Here is a 17,886-nt window from a genome sequence, read left to right on the forward strand (position 1 = left end):
AAAAATGCATTTTCATAACAGGTGGTCAATTAATGGAATTCACCAGTATTACATATTTGAGAACGTTCAAGTTAATAAAACACTTTTCAATTTTTTTCCCAGTAAATTATATCAGAGTGAATCACTATGCACCAGAAGTTTCTTCTAAAGCCCCACTGAGGTCATAAATTGGTCTGAAAGCTATACTGTGAGAAATTTACCCACATTTCAACTAAACAAAAGCTAATTTTCTTCAGCTTGTGAAATACAGAACATGACATGCCCTTCCTTCCTGTACTTTGGTTAACCAGTACTTTTTTCTTTATTCTCAGAACATACCTCGACTCTAATTCTTACCGCAAACTAAAGTGATGCTTGCTTGCTCCATCCCTACCTTGCCTTTTTTGCGTTTGAGGTCTACTGTCGTATAGCAGTATTACACTTCTGTATTAAAGTCACAAGAAAAGCAAATGATCTATGGTCTGCTTTATCGTATGACCTATGTCATTCCATGTAGTTCTCAAAGCATTTTCTCACCTTGTAGAAGATTTCAAAGTCATCTTTCCTTAAATAAATGTGGTGTTTCCTTTCCCTGGACTTTGTGAAATAGGATAACAAGAAATGCTGAATTCGTATAAGTAGACCTTTAGCAGGATGATTCTAGACTATGATGAGAAATGAGCAATACCAGTTGAATCATAACTGGTTTGCAAGCTCTTGTTGAATCATAACTGGTTTGCAAGCTCTTGTTGAAAATAAATGCATTGCTCTTCATGTAGTTATTAAAGAACCTATATCTGAAACTTTTGTATGAGGAACAGAGAAATGTTTGTTTGTTTTCCTATTTACCCAAAGAAATACACTTATCTATGCAGTATCTATAATTGTACATTTTAAGTATTCCTGTTGGGTAGAATAAAAAGTACTGTGATGATCACTAAACAGAACCAAAAGAATAAATGATATCTAGAATAGACTAGAGCAAGGAAGAACTGACTTCCAATTTAAACCCTGCCACTGACTAGCCTTGTGACCCTGAGAACATTTCCAAATTCCTGACTTGTTATCTGTATGCCTAACACCTACTATATAGTAATTGTGAGGATCACACGTAAAGTGTCTTTAGCCAACTAGGCATTCAGTAAATGGTAGACAGGATTGCTATTGTTTCTGTGAAAGGTGTAACACTCTGCCTTTCATATGAGTGACCCGCATGCACAGCCCACTGGATGTTTCTCAGTTCAAAGAGTTAATAGAAGGCAAGTCCCAACTAGAAATATTTTTTTTTTTTTTTTTTTTTTTTTGAGACGGAGTCTCTCTCTGTCGCCCAGGCTGGAGTGCAGTGGCTCGATCTTGGCTCACTGCAAGCTCCGCCTCCCAGGTTCACGCCATTCTCCTGCCTCAGCCTCCCAAGTAGCTGGGACTACAGGCGCCCGCCACCACGCCCGGCTAACTTTTTTGTATTTTTAGTAGAGACGGGGTTTCACCGTTTCACCGTGTTAGCCAGGATGAACTCGATCTCCTGACCTCGTGATTCACCTATCTCAGCCTCCCAAAGTGCTGGGATTACAGGCGTTAGCCACCACACCCGGCCTAGAAATCTTTTTATACTTGTTATCCTACATGCTTCCTTACCCTACCCTCTTTTTTCTCAAAATAACTCATTTCTTAATCAGAAGTTTACTTAAATTTAGCAGTTTTACTTAAAGTGAAGTGTTTCTGTTTCTCCCAAACACACACACACGCACACACACACGCAGAGAGAGAGAGAGAGAAAGAACTTAAAATCAGCAGACTATTTATTACATAGTCCAGATTGTCTACTCTAGAATATAGGTAATGAACAGTTGTGCCACCAGAACAGAGAATTCATAGACTTTAATGGATATTAAATAAAACATGGAGTAATTGAAAGGCTAGAAGTAATGTGATACTAACATAACCAATAGGCAAAAGACTGCTGAAGTGATAGCTATTTAGAATATATGATATAGAGAAGTAATATGAAAAAATCTACAGGAGCAAAGTCCTTTTCACAACTCTCACGTTTTGGATGTTAGACATTTGTAGAAAAAAAATTGCAAAGTTGTAGGATTCGAAGAGTTCTAGATTTGCCATTAATGTGTAAGCAGAACAAAAGTTGAATCGGGCAAAAAATATGACATCCCCACCCATTTTGTTTAGACTGATTATAAAAAAGACTTTATTATAATCTTCGCGGCACCCATCTCAGACCACATCTTTCCATGGTTCTCATGAACCTTAACCCCTCCTATTAAATCTTATACTTCCCGCTTTATCGTCACTATAGATGTGAGAAAGGGTTGATGGTCATCTTTGTTTACAAGTCATTACAGGTTTGAACAAATTCAAAACTGCCTATTATTAAGCCTCCCCAGAAGCCACTGGGCATAAGCAAACCTAAGATTTTATAACTCACCAATTATCCTATAGAAAACAGTGCAGATTATTATATTCTGCCAAATGTTTATTCATACTTGACTCCAAAAGTTATCAATTATTCACAGGGATAATCTAGAAAATAAATATTAGTTTTGCTTTCAAAGACAGTACTGGGATGAGCAGGCACTTTCATGTTTGTTATATTAATTAACTTATTATTTAGTTTCCCTGTCTGCTTAGAAATTGAGCTGTTCAGGTTGAAAAATGATGTAAGAAGCAAAAACTATGACACAATTTAAATAAAGGTCACTATTGCTGTGAAATGGGATGTCAGTTTTGCAATTCTTCTGCACTTTCCCACCAAGCTGGGATGTGGGTGAGTCTAGAGATATTTGTGAAATAAGCCAATTTGAAAGGACACCACAATCCGTCAAAAGCGACTTTCTTCCTCTTCCACAGCACGATGAAGGCCAGGGATAAATTTCAAGAGTTGCTTTCGGACACTTCCCTTTCTGCTCTTCCGGGGCAGGGTCCCAAACGCGCTTGAGAAGTTGCCCTCCCACAAGGGAGACATGGATCCGCTGCTGGTGTTACTGATGCTCCGGTTCCTCCTTGAAGATGACCTCCTCAGAAAATCATCCCCCTCCTTGGGGATAAAGCACTCATCATCTGTGCTCGTCTGCCGACTGAAGGCACCCCTGCTGGAGTCCTCAGACACACACGTCTGGTAGCCATCTTCACTGTCCATAGTCATGGAGCTCAGCCAGCTCTTACAGCTGCTCTCACTGGATAATCGATTCCGGTCCACGAGGGCTGGGCCTGGCCCAGGCAGGGGTCCAAACAAAGACAATTCATCCAAGTCCATGTTTTCCAAACTGGGGCAGTCAGCTGCATCACCTAGAGCACAGAGAACAAAATCTACTGTGAAATGGACCTGTTCATCATTTCCTACAAATAAATACGCTGCATCAAAACTTCTCTTTGAATGACACAAGAAAGAGTAAGTGTGAAAAATACTTTTCACTGAGCTTTGGCGTGCATAAGTAAGTAACTGTTTATGAGGCCATTTGATAAACCGTATAGTAGGGTTTCCTGAACTATTGTTCATAGACCAAGGTTCCATGGTCACAAAAATTATAATATTAGAATAAATTTAAACAAGATGTTTCATATGAGAACAGTTCAACCCAACTGACAGTCTACCAATGTGACATCTGAATCTCCAAAATGATCATTTCTTCAATTTAAATAACCCTGAAACCTTTTATTATAATTCTCACAGAAATGGGGTTCCATAGAATACACCTGGGAAATGCTATCATGATTTTCTCCATTTAGTTTCTCTGATTGTTAGGTACTGTCTTTTGAAAATAATTCTAAAATTATTATAAAATCATTTGAGGTATATAGAAAAAATTATGGAACAGATAATTCATAAGTGTTTCTTAGAGAAAGGATTTGTGAAATCAAATGTATCTTCCAACCTCAATATTCCAAGTTTCATTTTGGAATACTTAAATTCTCTGGAATGATACTGTACCCAGAAAGCATCCTTGTCCTCAAGTAAGTAATAATTTATTTGAAGAAATTGAATTTTATCTGCTTGGCTAATTTTTTTTCATTGATCCTTCACAACGTACATCTGGATCTTCAAACCAGAATGTTAATCACATACCAATACCCTGTCCATACGAGCCTCCCTGCTTCCACACTAACTGAGTTGGTTGGTATTGAGAGAGAGAGAGAGAGAGAGAGAGAGAGAGAACTTGTAATACCAGCCTTGGAAAAACATAATCAGTAAGTGACTCTGCTTCAGAAAAAAATAATAGAATACTGCACACTCCAAAATGGTTTTATTTTGTACTGATTATCTTTACTGCTGCTCTCTTTTGTCCTTGGTTGATAATATAAAAAGAAACTATTTTTTCAGATGATTTGCAAGGTTGAGTACAACCAGCCCCACAGTGACTGGTCATAATGCTTTCCTTTTTGCTAATACAACCTACTTCATTTCATCTTGCAATAAGTTATGAATTTCTTTTGATTTGAGAGCAATTGCCTTATAGAATCACATGCCCTGGATGTTTACTATGCATCTAGAAAAAGCAGAACTCCCTCAATTGCTCAAAAAAATGTATACAACAATGACTTTATGAGGACCCTGACCTAACAATGTTGTCTATAATACAAGGCCGTTCCTATAGAACAGCAAGAATTTATATTCACCGGGCCATTCAGGATGCTCCAGAAGTGGAAATGAGGCTAAAAAGCCCTCACATCTAAAGAAAGCAAGGAGGTGGCTGAATTTACAAGGCCATAAAGAAGTTTTTGTATTAAATACTTCTGCCTCTCTAACAAACTTCACTACCCAAAAAAGCTATTATGAATTTTTTAAAAATATTAAATGAAAATATAAAAAAGAGAAGTAACTTGTTCGTAAGTTTCAAACACTTCAATAAAAAAACACAGAAATTTATATCAGAAATCTAAGCCATAAATTAGTGACTAGTTAAGGATTAAATTGTTATCTTTTTGGTAAACAAATTGATTATCACTTTTAATGAATATTCTAGGTTAGAGACTTAAGCTGGTGCTATTCAAAGAAGAGATAACCTATATTTCGCACCCACATAGTGGTTTCAGTGAATTATTTGCACACAAAAGTTCATTCCTTTGGTTACATCTGTCACACAGCAAATAGCAAATTAACACATTTTAAACTCAACCCTTCCCTTAAAAATGCACTCAATGGCAAGAGCCATGCATTTACTGTTGTAATAATCTTACACATTTCTGTCTTGGTCTTGGGGGCCATGAAAAAGAAATTCTCTGAATAAACGCAACTTATGCAATTTAAACAAAAGACAGGAGCTCTACCCAATAAGTTTGCAACCATTCCAGCTTTAATAGCTTCTAGAAACTATACAGCCCCGAGCCACGATTTTTTCAGAAACGTAATTCATTCACTGAAGTAGAAGGAAAGTCAGGCAATCTTCCCCAATGATCTTCTAAAATCTCCAGAGGCCTGTTTTTGAGCGTGTGCATCAGTGTGCATGTGCACATGCGCATCTGCATTTTGTGTGTGTGTGTGTGTGTATAGAGTAGTGGATCTGACTTGCCTTGAGCCTCCTCCAAATACAGCCACTCCAAAGCTCATGCCAAAGAAACACAGACCCGTTTCTTTGACCAGCACTAGTCAAATTTTTCTTATAATGATGATAATCTTAAAACAACTTAGAGGCAGAAATACTGAAAGAAGTAATGTTAGTGTGGTTTCTGAACAGGAAATTGCATTTACCATGAAGCAGACGATGTTCCTGTAACTGCAGAGATCTGTACTCCACCCATTTTTGTTTCAAAGTTTGCTGTGAGATTAAAAAAAAAAAAGTTTTTATTATTAGGAAACCCCAGTGAAGCTAGCAATTTAATTCTAGGTGTTGAGATTTGTCATTAAAATTTTTTACCTTTCTTTCTAGTACTACCAATCCATCTCATCCATTTAAAATATTTTTGCTGTATAAAAGGAGGATATTGGGCCAACAAGCTTTCTTTGAAAAAAAACAATAAAATATATTTTTATTTAAAAAATTATTTTAAAAAGATTATTTGCGTCTGTGAAAATGTACTTGCTGTTTAGGCAAGCATTTATACTCCAGGATTCCCACATCTGTAGGATGAAGACAATAATAGAGACTAAACCCTGGAAATGTTATGAGGATTAGATGAGTGAATAGATGTACAATTTTTAGAACAGTGACTAGAACTTAGTTAACGCTCTACAAATATCATCATCAACATACAAGCCTGAAGACCTCCACCTCCCAGGTTCAAGCGATTCTTCTGCCTCATCCTCCCAAGTAGCTGGGATTACAGTTGTGCCCCACCATGCCCAGCCAAATTTTTGTAATTTTAGTAGACATGGGGTTTCACCATGCTGGCCAGGCTATTCTCGAACTCCTGATCTCGTGATCTGCCCACCTCGGCCTCCCAAAGTGCTGGGATTACAGGCGTGAGCCACCACACCTGGCTTGGACAGCTATTTATTTTCCACACCAAAAAAGAGAACAGAACTGTCTGAAATGCTTCCTTAGCGGGCTAAACTTAGAACACTGCTAAGTACCCTAACTTGTTAACTGCTTCCCTTCTTGGCTGCCCCAGCACAGGAGAGCTGAGGCCCACAGTGGAAACTAAGTAGCTGCCACATGGGTCAAGACAGCACACAAGTCCTGGCCTATCCCACAGAGGGGACTGAGGCAATGGCAATGTAAAACAAACCAGGCAGAAGGCATCTGAAAAAAACACAGCTATAGGCTCACTCTCTCCCATTCTTTATCCTCTCCTCTTCCCCTTCCTTTGCCAGTTCAGGTCCCTATAGCGAGCCCAGCAAGTGGGCACAGCTCAGGTTTTCCTGTGGACTCTTATGCCAAAGGAAAGACAGCCTACTTGAAACAAGCAGTCCTTCCCACAAAGCAATCTGCAAGGAGTAGATGAAGGCTAAAAAGGAAGAGGAAAAAATGTATATTTAGGGAAGGATTAAGGGAAAGAAAATAATAAAATTGCAAGAACATCATTAAATGCTTGAGGGGAACATGGCTTATTCCTTAGTCTTCAAAGATTGAACAATAACTGGGCAGAATTTTCTAAACCTTGATACTAGTAACATTTAACAGCAACCCTTATCGTTGCCAATATAAAATCGAGCAATAAATCAATCAAATGCTTGACTCAGTCAACTTCTTGTTCTTTCTGTACCATAATATAGTCTAGAATAGCTATAATACTGCTTTGAGGGCTGAGGGCAGTGGCTTACATCTGTAATCTCAGCACTTTAGGAGGTTGAAGTGGGAGGACTGCTTGAGACCAGGAGTTTGAAACAAGCCTGGGCAACATAGTGAGACCTTATCTCTACAAAATTCTTTTTTAAATTAGCTGGGTATGGTGGTGCACACCAGTTCTTAAGAGGCTGAGGAGGCTGGGCACGGTGGCTCACACCTGTAATCCCATCACTTTGGGAGGCTGAGGCTGGTGGATTGCCTGCGGTCAGGAGTTGGAAACCAGACTGGTCAAAATGGCGATACCCCATCTCTACTTAAAATACAAAAATAAGACGGGTGTGGTAGCAGGCACCTGTAGTCTCAGGTACTCGGGAGGTTGAGGCAAGATAATCGTTTCAACCCAGGAGGCAGAGGTTGTGGTGAACTGAGATGGCGCAATTATACTCCACCCTGGGCAACAAGAGCAAAACTCCGTCTCAAAAATAATTAATCAATTAATTTTTTTAAAAAGTGGTTGATGTAGAAGGATCACTTAAGCCCGGGAGGTTGAGGCTGCAGTGAGTTGTGATCATGCCACTGCACTCCAGCATGGGCAATAGGGTAAGACCCTGCCTCCAAAAAAAAAAAGGACTGCTATGCTATCTTATTCCCAGCTTTTAACTATGTAAATCTGTGGTTATACAAAGGTCAAAATTAGGGACATAGGGACTATAAGGCAACAAGTACCTGGCATACATACCAAACCCTTTCATCTTTCTTAAAGAGATTTATTTCCTACAGGAGACTAGAGTTCAGTGGAGGAGCATAGGGATAGGTCAGTAAAAACTAGAGACAGAAAGAAGAGGAAGTTACATTTCTGCACTTACTATCTAAAAATACAAAGTCAGCACTGGCCATATAGTCAATTTTTGGAAAAATACTGGTGTTGCAATATCTGATTTGTTGATTTGGCCCAGTCATTTCAGTTTGTCGTCACTTAAACCAAGAAAATACCAGTGTAAAGAGCAGATGTGTCAGAGTGACTAAGGGTTTTTCAACTGTAACCAAGCTTCCCTGTTTTTCTTTGGGTCTGTTTCTGCCTGTATTACTGACATCACAATTGTATATTTGGACATATCTGAGCTCTCATTAGATGAGAATTAAAGCACAAGTGAGATCTAACCCTGCTGGGCAGCATCACCTCACTGTGCCCAGTTGAGTGCCAGCTACATAGCAGCTGCTCAGTAAATAACGGTTGAATGAATACATGAAAAAAATGGCTTCCTAAAACAACTGTCAGCTGTCACACATTGGTTCCAAAGAAGTTTGCAATGCTTTCAATCTACAGGATTGAAATACAGCTGAACATTTCCATGGCACTTTAGTACTTCAGTTGCATTTTCACTGATAACATGATATTTAATTTTCATAACTTCCCTAAAAAGTAACATTCAAAAATGAATATTCAGTGTAACAAAATATTTCCCAGGCACTACACACCCAGTAAATAGCAGAAGTAGATTACAAACTAGCTCGCCCAGCTAGCCCATTGGATGTGCTGTTTTCATGTTAAACATTTGAATCATAGGTCAGAAGAAAGGGAATCCCTGAAAATGTGGATCAGAAAGGACCACTGTTTCTAAAGAAGAGCCCCTGGCCCCAAGAAGAGTCTTTGAGGGAAAGAATGCTCACTTACACAGGACGCACAAAGTAAATGTCATTGTGTGGAGGGGAAACCAGCCTGACTTTGGCTATGGGTCAGACCAAGACATTTCTGGCTCAAGAGATAAACGGAATCTCATAATTTCAAGATTAGAAACAGGACAGACATGCAAGATAGAAAGCAGAATGAAACTTAAAGTCTTCTGGACACAGACAAACAGAAAGAAATTTTTTGGCAATATATGGTTTGAATGCACCTATCTGAAACACAGGTCGGAGCCAGGTTTTCTGCTGAAGAAAAAAACATTGGCTGAAGCTCCATCACTGGGAAAGGAGGCTGAGAAAAGCTGATGCTGCTGGCTATGGCTCATGTAGAGCTTGTATGAAGAAAGGCAGGAGTACCTAAGCACAGCCTCATGGCTTGAGCCAAACAGCTCACTGAGTCTCCAGGGAAGGCATGTAAGCCCCCAGACCTGGCTCTGGATTGGTAGCCTTGAAATGCTGAGTGGGGGCAAGCATCCAATTATCACTTTGTGCTGAAGGGAGAGGCTATATGCCATGCAAGGGAAGTAGGCAATCTAAATCCCCAGACACTCACAGATATTTAATGATAAAAAAGATTTTAAAATTGATAATTTGTACATGGATTCTCTAAATCAAATGAAAATAGAAAAGTGTTCAAGGCCTGGTGTGGTGGCTCATGCCTGTAATCCCAGCACTTTGGGAGGCCTAGGCAAGCAGATCACCTGAGGGCAGGAGCTCGTGACCCGCCTGCCCAACGTGACAAAAACCCTGTCTCTACTAAAAATACAAAAAATTAGCCGGGTGTGGCGGGCGCCTATAATTCCAGCTACTCCGGAGGCTAAGGCAGGAGAATCCCTTGAACCTGGGAGGCGGAGGTTGCAGTGAGCCAAGATCATGCCACTGCACTCCAGCCTAGGTGACAAGGGCAAAACTCTGTCTCAGAAAAAAAAAGAAAAGTGTCCAAAAAAGACTTTAAAATAAGAATGTTTCTAATCCTCTGAGAGATAAATAAGATCAATGTTTATAAGAACAAGAACTTTGGAATGAAAAAAACAAGAACAGATAGACATGAAAAAGAACTACGAGATAATAACAAAGTAATTTTTATAACTCAATAGAAAGAACACATTCTACACAGAACAGCTAGCAAGAACATTTCTGGAGATGTTACTAAAGAATTCAGAAATAATGTAACACAAAAATATAAATAAAGACCTATGAAATAGTCATTAGGAAGCATGAAAGATAAATCAAGAAACTATGTCTAATATGAATTCCACAAGGTAATACAGGAGTGGTATAGAAGGTATATTCCAAAAAGATTGAGTTGATAGTTTTCCAAAGCTAAAGAAAGTCTTTGAGCAGAAAGAGCACTATAAGTTCTACATAGTATAAATTTAGAAATGAATCCAGAACTAATTACATTGTAGTAAAACCATAGATCAATAAGAACAAAAGAATATCTTAAAGCAACCAGAAAAAGGTTTAAAGATGTCCACAAATATTGGTTTTCTAGAAGATCCAAAAATAGAAAATTCTGTAGAGAAAATTATCAAGAAAAAAAAAGAAGCATAAAAAGTGGTACAAGATGCAAGAAAAAAATGGGGTACACTCAAACAATTTTTGACAAAAATTTAAAACATCAGAATAATATTTTACCATCAACTCAGTTAACAAATTTAAAAACTTTGTTAACAAAAGTATAAGTCACTAAAACTGGCTTTAAAAGAAAAAAAACAGAAGTCCTGAGTAGTCTCTCAACTAATAAAGAAATTGAAACAGTTCATTAACAGTATTCCCATTAAAAAAGAATCCTAAACCAAGATGATTCAGATGGCATTATTAAAATTCTGCCAGAAAATAAGAAGAGGAAAACAGGTCATGCTAAGAGTCTAGTAAACTTGATACCAAAACTTAAAAAGATAATCTAAGAAAAGAAAATTACAGGCCAGTCTACCTGAAAAATGAGACTATCTTTCAAAATCCTAAATAAAATATTAGCAAATCAAATCTGTAATTACATTTACAAATTATAAATTTCAAGGATAAGCCAGGTTGGGTTTATCCTAGAAATGAAATGGTAGCTTTATACTAGAATATATTTGAATTTCTTTCACATATTGACAGAATTTTTTCAAATGAATAAATGAGAAGACCAGCTTAACAGATGCAGAAAAAAGTATTTAATAAAAGTTAATGCACAAGCACTATAAACACTACCAGCAAACTTCGTATAGAATGGAGTCTCCTTACTCTGAAAGATAACTCATTCCTAATAGAAAAGAAATTAGAATTTTCTTTAAAATCAAGAATAAAACAAGGATGCCTACAACTATGGTTTCTATTCATTGTTCTGTGGTAGCTCCTAAGCTGTGAAGTAAGGTAAGAAAAAGAACCAAAACTCATTCCTAACAGATAGTTATTATCGCTACAGTAAGTCCAAAATAATCTACAGATAATTCATTAGAGTTATTAAAATAGATATTACTATTCTATAATTTAGCAAAGTGTTTGAATATAGTAACAGCATAGAAAAATTAATTTCACATGTCTATTAACATCAATCAAAACTAGTTTTTCTAAAGAAGTGATAATAAGAACAAAAAACATAAGGTACAGAGGACTAAGTCTAACAGAAGATGTATAAGACCTATGTCCATAAAATTATAACCTTATTGAAAGACTTTCAAGAAAACAACAAAAAAATGGTAAGATCATCTATCCATAAAAAACCTAATACCATATGATGTTGTTTCCTCAAATTAATATATAATATATATAATTATATTGTATATATAATTATTTTATATATATATATTTTTTTTATAGTGTGATCAGAGCCAGGAATGGTGGCTCAGGCCTGTAATCCCAGCAATTCAGGAGACTGAGATAGGAGAATTGCTTGAGCCCAGAGTTTGAGACTATAGTAAGCTATGATCACGTTGCTGCACTCCAGCAAGGGCAATAGAGCGAGACCCTGTCTCCAAAAATAGACAAATAAAATGTGATATCAATCAAAACACCAACATTTATTTACATATAATCTGCTTTTATAATTTATATAGATGATCAAAGGACCAAGAATAACTGTGCCCAATGTGATATCAAGATTTATTATAAACAATTTGGGATAAACAAATTGACCTGTGAATCATATTAGAAAGCCTATCAGCAAATCCATGCATATGTGGAACTTGCTTAAAAAGAGAGGTTTTACTGCAAGTCAGTTGAAGGGGAAAGGGGGACTACAAAATAAATGCTACTGGAAGAACTGGTTATTCATATGGAAAAAAATTAAATTGGAATTTTCCCCATACCTCATAATATATACAATTTTATTCTGGATGAATTAAGGACGTTAAAACCTTTAGCAGAAAATATAGATTACCTGCCAAAAATAATTAGGAGCTCTCTCATAAAAAAAAATTAAAGGAGTAATATATTCAAAGTGCTAAGGGAATTAAACACCTACTTAGAATAATTCAATTACCTATCAAAACTGTCTTCCAATAGTAGCAGTGAAATAAAAACATTTTTCAACAAAAATCTACTTACCGCCACAGAAGGAAGTACTATAGCAAGACAGAAAGTAAACCTAGAGGTAAGGAGTAGAATGCAACAAACAGCAGCAAACATTCAAAAGGTACAAGTTGATGTATTTCTTCACTACCAGCTATAGAACAAAAATCTGTATTTTGTACTTTAAAAAATTGATACAAATTCTCTAAAGTAAGTATAATAAGGAATATAGGGTCTTAAATGGGCATTTTAAACATTGTATGGTATTCATGATGTTCTGGAAGAGGATGGAGATACTGAAAAATTCATATATTGGTAAGTATGTACATTAAAACTTAAGACAAAAACATGCAAAGAATAGAAATTGCTTAAAGGAAGGAAATAATGATTTGTGCAAGTTAGTACTTTATTCCATAGAATATAACCCTATTTTTCATTCTTGTTTTCAATATTTCTTTTTTCTAAGAAAAGGTGAAAAAAATTAAACTTTTTAAAAAAGATGTTCACTAAGATTATCTTTCTTTTGCAAAAACAAATTAACTTTAAATTCAAGTACAATATGAAGCATTGTTTACTACTCATAAAAATGTAGTAACAAAAATCTTAGAAATGTTTTCTTTCAAGTCAACAATAAGATTATCATTATTTACAATATATTGATGATCCTAGCCAATGCTATAGGAGAGGAAAAATAAATTAGTTTCAATAATTGAGCTAAAGGGGCACAAAATTTTACTATCTGCAAATGATAAGAAACCTATATGGAACATATAAGGAAATCTATAAGAAATATTATTAGAAAAAAGGGAGTTCAACACAACTGGATTTTTAAAAATTTCAACAAAATCATTAGCAATAAGTGGCTGAAAATTTAAAAGATTAATATAGCAAGAACAACAAGGAAGTAAACAAGAATGAATATAATAAAAGACATGTAAAAATATAGGAAGATAATTACAAAATATTTTTGAAGTCCATGAAAGATCTGAATAAACAGATTGAGATCCTGAATTCAACGTGAGAAAAGTGAAAGCCATAAAGATTTTAATTGCTCTCATTTATTTTATGAATACAATTCAATTCCTATCAAAATTTGAGCAGAGGTTTTTTCAAGGAATTTCATAAATTGATTCAACAAACCACAGAAATAAGCACAGTGGCAAGAGTATCCAAAACAATGCTGATGAAGAAAGCAAGACTTGTTGATGAATTGGATGTGGAGGAAGAAAAAGATACAAAATAAAATCCACTCTCTTGGGCTCAATAATTAATAAGTTCATATTTCATGAAGAAAACTAATAAATTTCAGCTGTTGCTAAATAAAGACGAAGTAAGCAAGCTGCCTATAGTAAACTACAGTCTCTGCTCAGATTGGCTACCTTGTCACTCTGCAAGGGGGAGATTGGGATGCAGAGGTCACTGAGACAAACAGAGAGGTCTTCCGAACTATAACTCAGATGCATGAGTGAGGGTCTGGACTTCATGGCTTAGGAGACCCTCATCAGCCCAGAGAACTGAGATTTTTAAAAGCCTCAAAAAGCCATCCCAGGGAATTTTCACTAAACATCCTGCATTATTTACTATCTCTTGGACGCTAATTTCTTCCTCCTTTGAAGTTGCTAATGTATTTGCCAATGAAAGCAGATTCAAGGACAGTCACAGGATTGGACGGACAAGGTTTTTGTTTTAAGAATGAGGCAGAAGAGAAGGGGACATGGAAAAAGTGAAAAACCCAGGCCCTCCAACACACTTGGGAAAATAATGACTTTTTCGTCTTAATTCCAAACAAAATGTAAATCAACAGAGATCACAGGTGCACTAATGAAGAGTTCTTCAAGTGGCGTGCCTTCCTGTTGCCTTTCTGAGCCTCATAGACACACAGAAGGAGGAAGGAAGAAAGTGATTTACACTGGTTTGCAGAATTTGATATTCCTCCGAAGGTAATTGTGTGGCTCTTGATAATTCAGCAGTTTAGATTCATCACGACATTTCTTTTTCAAGGGCTATCTCAGTTCCTCAAATAGATCTTTATTTTACCACTCACACATTCAAGGATGAAAAATGTGTCTCGCTGCATTAAGTTAAATTACCTTTAAAACCTGCAGCTTTGCTTCAAGCTCTGTTCTTTTCAGAATCATTGTTCCATTAAGAGTCTCTATCCTGTTTTAAGAAAAAAAAAATAAAAAGAAGAAGGTGGGGAGTGAGTAACATGAGTGATTCATTTAAATAAGTACCATATTATGGAGTACTACACTTTGAGCACATACTATACTAAAAACGAAATATAAATGTTACAGTTCTCATGGCACTTCGAGTAGCTGGACCAAAGCCAAATCTTCTGATAACATTCAGAGAAAGAAAATAGGGGAAAACTCCCCTTGAGAAGGTGGCTATAAGAAAGGATCCTAGTTAATTTGTAAACTATAGCTTATTTTATAGAAGTCACTATGTGACAATGATGGCTGCTCTCTACTAGAATCTGTTCTTGTGAGGATGAGCTGAATGACCTCACTCACTTGGTAAACATTGATTGGGCATCTACTATGTACCAGATTCTAGAAACCATGCTGAACACAAGGGGCACAATAACAGAAACAATAGGCACTAGGGACTTTCACAACCATGGAATTAACATGCTACCTCTTGAAAGAGGGAGAAATCCTTTCCTCCCTAGGATTCTAGGAGCCTTTACCTCTGTAAATCTCCTTATAATTTTGGTACTAGAAGAAAGAGAAGTACAACTACTATGAGATAATAACCTTCATATGATTCTTTCATCTCAAAACATTCAGTTTACAAACTCTAATCCTAGAATTATCGACTTACCAGTGTTCTATTCTTCCTACACCATACACATTTCTAAAAATAAAATACTGGTTCCATTCTGAGTGATTTGATTTGTTCTGTGTGTTCAAGTTAAAGGCTTTTATTTTGACTACTAAACCATCAATCTGAATATGATTTAAAAATTTCATTTGTGAATCACACACCAATTTTTAAAGTGTTGGTTCAGGTTCCTTCTTGTAATTAAGCTGTAACTCTATAAAGATACAAGGAATTTTTCAAGACATAGTAAAAGCATTAAATGTGGAGATCAGTTTTCCTCTATTTCTAATAGCATCGTGCCAGGGATAATCAGGTGGTAGCAAGCCAAATGCTCTCTGTTTTCTCCTTAAGGTGATGTTGACTCTCTGAGAAATAACAGGAATCCATATGAATCTGTTTCATTGGGATTGAATGTCAATTTGACCTGTTGAAGCAATAGATGTGTATGGGCAAAAGTGCAACCATTGATTTGGCCATTTTGCTCAGTATTTGCACAGACTGTCTCCCATTTTCCTGAATTTCCAACAGTTACCTCCATCTACCACCCCTATTTACCTATGGTCTACCCTCTTCACCCATGTGGAACATGCGTTCTGACTCTAACCACCAGCAGTTCCCCTCAGACTCTGCACGGTTCCTCTCCTTTGGATCCAGGGTTCTCTAGAGCAAGAACGCCTCATCCTTTACCCTGAACTCACAGGACCTATAGAGTTGGACTCAATTCGTTACCACCACCATCTTTCATATCTACTCTTACAAACACCCAAAGCATCCTTTGAAGTTTTAGACCAGAATCACTGAAGAACATCCAGCAGATTTTCTACTGGCAGCTTCCAAGGAGCATCCATAGCTGAAAAGGACAGATCCTGGCATCCAGAGCAGGTGGTCAATTCCCAACCCTATCACTTACTGGTTATGTGACCTTAACTAAACCCTCTCTAAGCTTCAGGCACTTAATCTATAAATAGGAATAAAATTAACCTCACGGGTGGCTGTGAAGAATAAATGAGACAACATAGGACCACCTCAATCAGAATAAAACTCAAACTTGTTGGCATGACCAAAGAGATCCATGGTCTGTCCCCAGGCCAACTCTCTGGCTTCATTTCTTATTACACTTTCTCTAATCCATCAACTACCAATTATACTGCCTTTTTTTCTTTCCCTTGTACATGCCAAGCCCATTTTGAGAACTCAGAGACCTCTCTCTTTGCCTGAAGTGCTCTCACCAGGAGTTCATTTGACCATCCTTCTCTTCATTTAGATCTCAACTCAAATATCACCTCCCCAGAAAAGACCACTTTACACATCTAAGCCAAACTAGCAGCCTCCTTACCCAGCATGACAGGCCATTGCTGTTTTGTACTTTTCTCATAGTAGTTATTAATAACTGAAATATAAACATTACTTAAATTTCAGGCTTTTCTGAGCCATTTCCTTCCATAATTATTATCGTACGAAGAGAGTCTTTATCTTGGTCTCTCCTGAGCCTATCACAGAGCTGGAAACATAGTATTTGCTCAATAAATATGATTTTAATGAATGAGCAAATTTCGTCATTTAACTATCCTAATAAGATTTTATTAGGTGCTAGTATTGTTATGGTAGAAAAATCAGTCAGACCTCTAACTGAGAAAGCCACTGTTCTATCAAGAAGTTTGGGGCCGGGCACGGTGGCTCATGCCTGTAATCCCAGCACTTTGGGAGGCCGAGGCGAGCCGATCATGAGATCAGGAAGTCGAAACCATCCTGGCTAACACGATGAAACCCCGTCTCTACTAAAAATACAAAACATTAGCCGGGCGTGGTGGCGGGCACCTGTAGTCCCAGCTACTCGGGAGGCTGAGGCAGGAGAATGGCCTGAACCCGGGAGGTGGAGTTTGCAGTGAGCCGAGATCGCGCCACTGCACTCCAGCCTGGATGACAGAGCGAGACTCCATCTCAAAAAAAAAAAAAAAAAAAAAAAAAAGTTTGGAATATTTGGAACACATGGTGTGAGTATGTGTGTTTCAGGGTGGGGAGGGTTGAACAGACTATTCTTCCTTTCCAATGGAACACTAGAAGAGAAAAACAGGTGGCTTGTCACATAAGAGGAAAAACTCAGCCCTTCTGACCTTTTATTTGTTTTAGTTACACAGGATTATATCAACCATGAAAATTGGATCAGTTCCTCCCAGTTTAAAGAGAATGTGTGCCAGTTTAATTGAATTTAACATAAAAAAATACATTATAAAGGCCATCCTTCCCACACAGACGTTTGGGCTATTGATGTCCTCTGACTTCAGATGTTGACAGTATGTTGAAGTGTGAGGAATCTTGAGAAACAAAAGGAACTGATAATGTTTGTACCCCACTCTAAAGCTCCAGTGCACTGCCTCACCCTGTCTTGTGATGCTGAACAAAAAGCCTATTTATTCACTCATCAGGCATTATGAGAAAACATAACATTTTGAAGCCCCATGGGAACTAGACAGATAGTTACGTTAGCAAGTTTCCAGACGATCTGATCAGGTCAACGACTTGTTTGTAGGTAAAACCTTCTGTGCTCACACCATTGATATTTGCAAGGACATCACCTGGGAGATGCCAAGAAAAATGAGTGTTATGTTGGTTAGTTAAATAATCCCTCCTGACATGCAAATGAAACAAGCAGCTCCAAGTCTTAAAAACATAAAGGAGCCAAGAAAACTCAAAGCAACGAATACATCCTGACCTTCAC

The 17,886-nt window shown here is 37.2% G+C and overlaps 1 protein-coding gene across 2 annotated transcripts in view; it reads right to left on the reverse strand.

Annotated features, from left to right (window-relative positions):
* Positions 1 to 1,838: 1,838 nt before the first annotated feature.
* The window catches only part of CYTIP (cytohesin 1 interacting protein), a 29,914-nt gene continuing 13,866 nt past the window's right edge, over positions 1,839 to 17,886 (reverse strand). The window contains exons 5-9 of one of the 2 annotated variants that reach the window (XM_021923634.2): positions 17,650 to 17,743; positions 14,432 to 14,501; positions 6,826 to 6,876; positions 5,681 to 5,747; positions 1,839 to 3,279 (exon numbers count right to left, since the gene is read on the reverse strand). In XM_021923634.2, coding sequence (XP_021779326.2) covers positions 2,813 to 3,279; positions 5,681 to 5,747; positions 6,826 to 6,876; positions 14,432 to 14,501; positions 17,650 to 17,743 — 749 coding nt within the window. In that variant the 3' untranslated portion in view covers positions 1,839 to 2,812. The remainder of the gene's footprint in view (positions 3,280 to 5,680; positions 5,748 to 6,825; positions 6,877 to 14,431; positions 14,502 to 17,649; positions 17,744 to 17,886) is intronic. The other variant, XM_003907496.5, reaches the window with a different exon arrangement.

Source organism: Papio anubis, chromosome 10 (genome assembly GCF_008728515.1).
Source record: "Papio anubis isolate 15944 chromosome 10, Panubis1.0, whole genome shotgun sequence".
NCBI classification, from domain to species: Eukaryota; Metazoa; Chordata; class Mammalia; order Primates; family Cercopithecidae; genus Papio; species Papio anubis.